The 7,913-nt window shown below is 41.5% G+C and overlaps 2 protein-coding genes across 2 annotated transcripts in view; one reads left to right on the plus strand and one right to left on the minus strand.

The window, feature by feature from the left end:
• Positions 1-2,987, plus strand: part of shc3 (SHC (Src homology 2 domain containing) transforming protein 3) — a 53,825-nt gene extending 50,838 nt beyond the window's left edge. Inside the window, exon 12 of the mRNA XM_061876479.1 lies at positions 8-2,987. Coding sequence (XP_061732463.1) covers positions 8-136 — 129 coding nt within the window. The 3' untranslated portion in view covers positions 137-2,987. The remainder of the gene's footprint in view (positions 1-7) is intronic.
• LOC133536177 (sphingosine 1-phosphate receptor 3) lies at positions 415-5,813 on the minus strand. The gene is made up of 2 exons (XM_061876480.1): positions 5,589-5,813; positions 415-5,481 (listed from the first exon to the last, which is right to left on the minus strand). Exon 2 carries the CDS (start codon positions 5,431-5,433, stop codon positions 4,252-4,254), a length of 1,182 nt encoding a protein of 393 aa, XP_061732464.1. The 5' UTR covers positions 5,434-5,481; positions 5,589-5,813; the 3' UTR covers positions 415-4,251.
• Positions 5,814-7,913: the final 2,100 nt, after the last annotated feature.

The following is a 7,913-nucleotide window of genomic DNA, read 5'->3' on the forward strand; positions in this document are numbered from 1 at the left end:
TTAAAAGGTGCGGACAAAAGATCACGTGTTTGACAGCATCAGCCACCTTATTGGCCATCACCGTGAAAACAACCTGCCAATCATGTCAGCTGGGAGCGAACTGTGCCTCTTGCAGCCTGTGGTATGGAAACAGTGACGCTCGCATTGCCTGATGGGAAACGGCAGGAACTGTCCCTCCAACCGTCTCACAAACTCAAAGGAAACGCTTGAGGGAAGCTGCTAAAAAAAAAAGTCGCTTGGATTTGTCTGAGGAAAAACAAATATTTATTATAGAACTGTTATTTTGTTGTGATGACTGAAATGCTATATTTTTGAGAAGACATAGGATACACAATATCTTGATTTGGTGTTCAAAAAGATGACATGAAAAAAACACATTCTTGTAGTTTAGACAAAACCTCAGAGAGGCGAGAGTATTTTAGACGACGAATTCAACTTTATTGTCTGTCAAGCACAACCACATTTCTACTGAAACCATTCAAGCCCGCCCCCCCAAACACAAATAACATTTATATAGAAGGAAAAATGTCCCAAGTGGACTTTTTTTGCTTTTGCTGGTGTTACTTAGCAAACACATTCTTCATTGTGCTGTCAGTGCGGCCTTAAAGAACAACTCTTGTTTTGAAAGTACTTCCCTGCTTTACCAAGGAGTATTAGGGCCAGACTAGAAAGGAACAAAATCATTCAACTACGTTAGGAGAACAGAAAAGTCATGAGAATAAAGATGGGACATGAAGAAAAAGTTGAAATGTTACGTACAAAATAGATACCGTACTTCCTTGAATTGCCGCCGGGGCGCTAATTAATTTAAAACCACTTCTCACTCCTACGCTTACCAAAGGCATGTGGTAAAAGTAAGCATGCGCTAATTATTTTAAAATCTCTTTTCACGCCGGCACTTACCAAAGGCATGCATTAAAAATTTGAGTGTGATGTAAGCTTGGACCTTAAATCCTACTGAATAGCTCTTAATCTTCTTCCCTTTATGCGATTTCAAATTACCGGTATTGAAATCAGCCTCCTCCATTTTGAAAATGATGACAGGGGAAGTGTCACTCGTGACGTCACGAGTTTGACCAGGCGGTAATACTAAGCATGCGCTAATTATTTCGCAAAGCGGGTTTGACCCGGCAGTAATTCAAGGCAGGTGCATACTATATGCCCTGCGGCGATCCAAGGAAATACGGAATTAGTAGTCTTCCAAAATTAAGACTTCTTTTCATAATACGCATTTTTTGTCAAAAATTACAAATGTATTTTACAAAAAAAAAAACTTTTTGGAACTTTATGATCATTGTATGACTTGATAGTGATAAAATTAAGAAAAATAATCCTGTTACTTTTTATGACTTTTTTTTTCTCACACCTTAGGATATTTTGATCCTATAAAAGCTACTAACTACTACAACTACAATATAGTTATGACTTTATCTTGAAGAGATTACCATTTAGTCTCTTTATCCGATTATTGCTTAAATACAGTATAATTGTGTATTCAAATACAATTATGAATTTTGTAATGATATTTCAACTTTAATCTGGTAATATTGCAGCTTTAATATTATGATTTATTCTAATACAAGTATTTTTTTTTTTTAGTAAAAATTTATTTTTACTGCGATGAGGTGGCGACTTGTCCAGGGTGTACCCCGCCTTCTGCCCGATTGTAGCTGAGATAGGCACCAGCGCCCCCCCGCCTCCCCAAAGGGAATAAGCGGTAAAAAATGGATGGATGGATGGACTTTATTCTTAACAATATTCAAATATAACGGTGCAATAGCTATTTTCTTCTTAATATCACCCCTTCATGCTTTTTTATTCTTATATATATTTCCTATTTTCTCCAATTTTACCTCTTTTGACTATCACAACTTTTGTTATTGTATACATCTTCATTCCTGCAATATTTCCTCCTTATTCCTGTAATTGTAAGATTTTATTCTCAAAGTATTATTACTTATTCTTTCTGGTGTGGCCCTAATGTTACTTAGTATAAACTAAAAAAAGTTATTCGTAAACCTCACTATTTGGAGGAGAGGCTTGTCTGTGCTGACACTGTACAAATATTTACACTTTTAACACGATTCCAATTTGGGTTGTTCTTCTTTTTAAAGGTTTAATCAGTCATTTCTTTAGGGATTTATCCAGCAGATTATTTTGAACATATTTAAATGATCTGAATGACCACAATAGCACAATCACTAAGGTTGAAGACACAGAGGCAAGAGTTCCCTCATGTTGCCACTAGGTGTCAGCACATAGCCCTTCCTCAGCATCCATCACTACAATGATAGCAAAGATGCTCTCTTGCCTCTGTGTATCCTACTTGAATTATTAGACAAGTCCCACTTCTCAATGCTCTCGTCCATCAAAACCAAAATGAAAAGGGAGGGAGGTTGAACCAAAATCAGCATGCATTCAATGGGTTTAACTCGACCGATGCAATGTAATATATATATATTATATGCTATATTTTATATATATATTATCAATCGTGCCTGTATTTTGCTGCAAGGGGTAGAGTGTACATGTTTAACAACCATGTGGGTACATAAAGTGTCACATTACATAAACATTCAGCAGGGAAACAATCCATGGCTTTATGGGGAACCTTTTCTCATACTATTATTGAGATAGGATTTGGAAAAAATATTCCATAGTGCAAGGTAGAAATTCAGCTAAATTGGTAGTTTTTTTTCTTTCTATTTTATTCAGACAATTCTTAATTTTCAACACTATTCCAGAAGGTTTTTAAACTAAGACAACAATAAAAAAAAACAAGAAAGGGGATGCAAATAATGTCGATTTCTACATGCTGAAATTTAATCACATCCTATTGGAAATGGTACAAATTGGTTTAAAATCCCATTCCCATCCAAGAACATGGCTTTTTGTCTGGGGTTTCCGGTGATGAAAATGTGCCTTTTCTTTGTAAAAAACAAACAAACAAAAAAAAACTATGGATGTTTTTAATTAGTTCTTCAAAGTGCAATAGGTGATGTTCAATGGAGCATGCCTGTTCTCCACTGGTGGAGCTTGTTTGTGTTTTTGGCCCTGTTGCGTGTTGCTGCTCGACAACAACCTTCCCCTCTCTTAATATTATTATTATTATTATTATTATATTCATGTGGGGTCAATGTGATATTTTTCCACACAATATACAACTTTGTCACATAAAATTGATCGCACAAGAAGTCACTATTTTTTGGGGTTGGGGAAAAAAAAGCGTAAAGCGAGAGCTGGAACAAGTAACGCTCTTTTGGTTGTATGGATTTAACATTTTTCTGTATGACTGTCGGCAATAAATCCGTGAATGTGTAGAAATGTTGTTCATCAATGCAGTATTGCGGTTCTACTTAGCTTTTATTGCAAACGTGGTATGTAACGTGTGTCATGTATTTTTCAGACATTTTGAAAAGGCGACGCACGCGTCACAGGAATAAATGGCGACCTCTGCTGGCCTACTGAGGTAATAGCGACTGATTACACTTAAACATGCAGCATCTCTTAATAACTCTAATACCTGTTCAAGACTCTGGTCATACTCTCATTTCAGTTAATCAATTAGAAAGTTCATTTTGTGCAATGTTTCTCCAGAGAATGTGAACTTTTGAATGAGCTGGAGTTCTTGAACCTAACCACAAGGTGGGGCCTTTACGCCACAAGCAACACGGGCAGCTTCCATTGTGCAGCTCTGTTCCAAATTGGTGAGACAAGCCGTTGGAATGTGGGAGTAGATGACGATTGTTTATCATGCAAAATTATTGCATATAGCGAGGAATTATAAATAATGGCGATTGTCACAGTCGTACTACATCATAATATTTATCCAGAGATGATTTACACCGCTAGCTGATTCAGGTGTAGAAGTAAACAAACAACGGTCATTTTTTTTTCCATTTAATGTTTAGGTTCTTTGTTTTGTTTTGGGAGCCGGTGCATATTTACACCTCGCAAGTAAGGTTGCAGATAGTATAGTGCTTCACTTGGCTGACTTTAGACTGGAGTTCAGTTTCTACCTAGAGACTGTAGGAGTGGATTGTTCGTATGTGCTCTGTGACCAGGTAGGTCCATGGCTGGATGGAATCCTATGTATTCCAGTCCCTTTAATTGGTGTTCACCCCTGTCTACATGGGAGAACAACAATCAGAATTGATGCGTGCAGTGCAAATGTTAAATCAAAGTCTGTCCTCAGAACCCAACCTGTTCTCAACAGGAGTCCATCTTATTTTGACAAGTCTTATCCAGAAGTCAATCCTCGACCATCCTCGACTCGACTCTTACTCCATTTACGTCATTCTGGATGAATCCTTCAGCATGAACGCCACTAGGTCCTGCATCCACCGCCACCTTCCCGACTTGTCCAGAGTCCGCCTCCTTTTCTGACCCCGCCTGCCGGGATCCCTGCTGGTTCTGGTTGTTCTGACTGCTGAAGGACTTGCTCCTGCTGCGACTGGGCTCCAGACACTGCCTGTTCCCGCTGCCCGGCGCCGATGACTTCCCCCGGTAGCAAATACAACACGCCAATCCCAGGAAGGCCCGCCTCATCTCCCGACTGGCCAGAGTGTATATGACAGGGTTTAAGGCCGAGTTGAGCACGGCCACCGCGATGAACCAGTCGGCCTTGTAAAGGATCGGGCAGCGGTGGCGCTGATCGCATGCCACATCCACCAAGAGCAGCACGAAGATGGGCGTCCAGCAGGCGATGAAGACCCCCACTACAATGATGACTGTGCGCAGCAGGGACATGGCGTGCTCCGAGTTGCTGTTCTTACTCACCTTGCGGCTGCTGGATTTGACTAGGATGTAGATGCGGGCGTAGAGCACCGACATGGCGAGCAACAGGACCATGAAGATGGTGATGCAGAAGGCCACGTACTTCTTGGAGTACAGGGGGAGGACCGTAGAGCAGTCAGGGAGATTGTCTAGGCAGTTCCATCCCAGGATGGGCAAAACTCCGAAAGAGATGGCGATCAACCAGCAGGTGCCAATGAGGAGGAAGACCCTGTAGTTCTTGCTGGCGTCGTAGGGCCTCATCTTGATCATGGTCAGGTGGCGCTCGATGGCGATGGCCAGAAGGCTGAAGATGGAGGCACCCAATGCTACAAACATGCTGCCCTCTCGGACAAACCACATGACGGGCGATAAGTAGAGCGTCCTGTCGCCGGACAGGAGCAGGTTGACCAGGTAGGCCACCCCGGCCAGCATGTCGCATAGCGCCAGGTTCCCGATGAAGAAGTACATGCGGTTGTGAAAGCGGTGGTTCCTCCAGATGGCCACCAGCACCGTCAGGTTCTCCAGAACGATGAAGGTGCACGCGGCCAGGAAGAGGAGAGTTTTGGTGCCAAGGTTGCCCGAGCTGGTGCCTACGGTGGGCCGGTGGTCCAGCTTCCCCGTGTAGTTGTAATGCAAGTGAATCTGAGGGTCTATCATCTTAGACTGTGGTCGAGGGAGCCAGCAGGGGGTCAGCAGGCTGTTCCTCTGCAGGAGGACATGCCATAAGGTGACGGTTCTCTCTACGTTATGTACTACACTACATGCATGCAGCAAGCTTTTAATGATTCGGATAAATACGACGGTGGACTTACCAGAATGTGTTTGGTGGTTTTAGTCCGCAGTTAAGTTGAGTCCAAACATGTCACAAGTTGACGTTTGCTGCATTCCTGCAAGGCAAAGTCCTCCTAGACAACTTCCACCATTCTCTCTCGCTGCGCACAACACAGACGATCATCTTCTTTTTCTTTTCTCTTTTTTTTTCTTTGCCTCCCTCAAACTCCTCCGAAGAGTTGACGTCTGTGGGCTGGAAGTCTCACCCTCCCTCCCTGCCTGCCTCCCTTCCTCCGCCCCACACGTCCCTCCTCCTCCTTCCTCTCCCCTTTCAAGCCCAGCAGTGTTTGCACCGTTCATCCTGTCCACAGCTGATTCTTGTAGCAGATATTGTTTCATACGCAGCACATTTCATATGCCGTTTACTCGCACCACCTAAATCATTTTACAAAAGTACTTCAAAAGAAGCTAAAAAAAACAAACTCCAGTGTTCATCATTTATCGTTCATGTATTTATGTATCAACTATGCATTTAGTGTATTAATGGAACATCATCATACTGTTTATCTATCACTCCCCATCAATTATTCATACATCTTTCCATAAGTCCATCTACTGTATATACTGTTATTCTTCCTCCATTCATACTTTAGTCCAGTGGTCCCCAAGTTTAAGTTATTAAATCAACATAAAAAACACAATATATAAATTATATATCAATATAGACCAATACAGTCTGCAGGGATACAGTCCGTAAGCACACATGATTGTATTTCTTTATGAACCCCCCGGTCCGTGGGACCAAATTTTCAAACGTTGACCGGTCCGCAGCTTCAAAAAGGTTGAGGACTGCTTTAGTCCATCGCCATGTGTGACCTAGTATCCATTCACCCATTAGAAGCCTACTGAAACCCACTACTACCGACCACGCAGTCTGATAGTTTATATATCAATGAGGAAATATTAACATTGCAACACATGCCAATACGGCCTTTTTAGTTTACTAAATTGCAATTTTAAATTTCACGCGGTGTCCAGTTGAAAACGTCGCAGAATGCTGACGATATGCGTGACTTCACGGACTGTTAGGAAATATTAGCGCTGCGCACGCACACAGTTAAAAGTTGTCTGCTTTAACCGCATAATTACAAAGTATTCTGGACATCTGTGTTGCTGAATCTTTTACAATTTGTTCAATTAATATTGGAGAAGTCAAAGTAGAAAGATAGAGTTGGGAAGCTTTAGCCTTTAGCCACACAAACACACGGTGATTCCTTGTTTAAAATTCTCGGAGGTGAAACTTTACTATGGATCAGAGCGGTGAAACAAACATGGATCCCGACCCCTTGTCAACCAGCAGTTTTCGGTGAGAAAATTGTGGTAAAAAGTCGCCCCTTACCGGGGATCAGCTGAGCTTGTGCCGTCCATACAACTGCCATCGACTTCCATCAGATACTGGCGTCAACACAGCCGTGGATACACCCTTCCGACTATCAGGTAATGTTAAACTTACTAAAACACTAGCAACACAATAGAAAGATAAAGGATTTCCCAGAATTATCTTAGTAAATGTGTCTAAAAACATCTTAATCCGTCCCAAAGCAATCACGTTTTTATTTTTCTAGTCCGTCGCTATCAATATCCTCAAACACAAATCTTTCATCCTCACTCAAATTAATTGGGAAATTGGCGTTTTCTTGGTCCGAATAGCTCTTTTTGTTGGAGGCTCCCATTAAAAACAATGTGAGGATGTGAGGAGCCATCAACATGTGACGTCATCGTCTGCGACTTCCGGTAAAGGCAAGGCTTTTCTGTTAGCGACCAAAAGTTGCAAACTTTATCGTCGATGTTCTCTACTAAATCCTTTAAGCAAAAATATGATATCGCGAAATGATCAAGTATGACACATAGAATGGACCTGCTATCCTCGTTTAAATAAGAAAATCTCATTTCAGTAGGCCTTTAATACAGCTACTGTATCTATTCATCCATCAATCCATTCCCATTATTCACCACCCATCAATAATGTGTGAAAGTTGACCTTTCCATCTGTCAGTCATCCATCCATCCCCCTCTGCTTTCCTCCCTCCGTCCATGTCTGTGCTTCTATCCATCCGTTTGTTTGTCCATGTTTCCAGCCAATAGATATTGTTACCTATTATTCACCATCCATTGATCACTAATGTACGTCAGTCTTTCTATTTGTCCATCATACTGTATGTCATCCTTCATTAATGTGCGTCTGTTAGTGTCAGGCTTTCCCCTGACAGTTTGTCTATGTTTTAGTTTTTTCCTCTGCATTTGTCTTTGTTTCCTCCTGTGTTTAGTATCTCCTGTCTTTAGTTCCTGTCAAGTGCTCTTATTTT

The sequence above is a fragment of the Nerophis ophidion genome, linkage group LG17 (assembly GCF_033978795.1).
Source record: "Nerophis ophidion isolate RoL-2023_Sa linkage group LG17, RoL_Noph_v1.0, whole genome shotgun sequence".
Taxonomy (NCBI): Eukaryota; Metazoa; Chordata; class Actinopteri; order Syngnathiformes; family Syngnathidae; genus Nerophis; species Nerophis ophidion.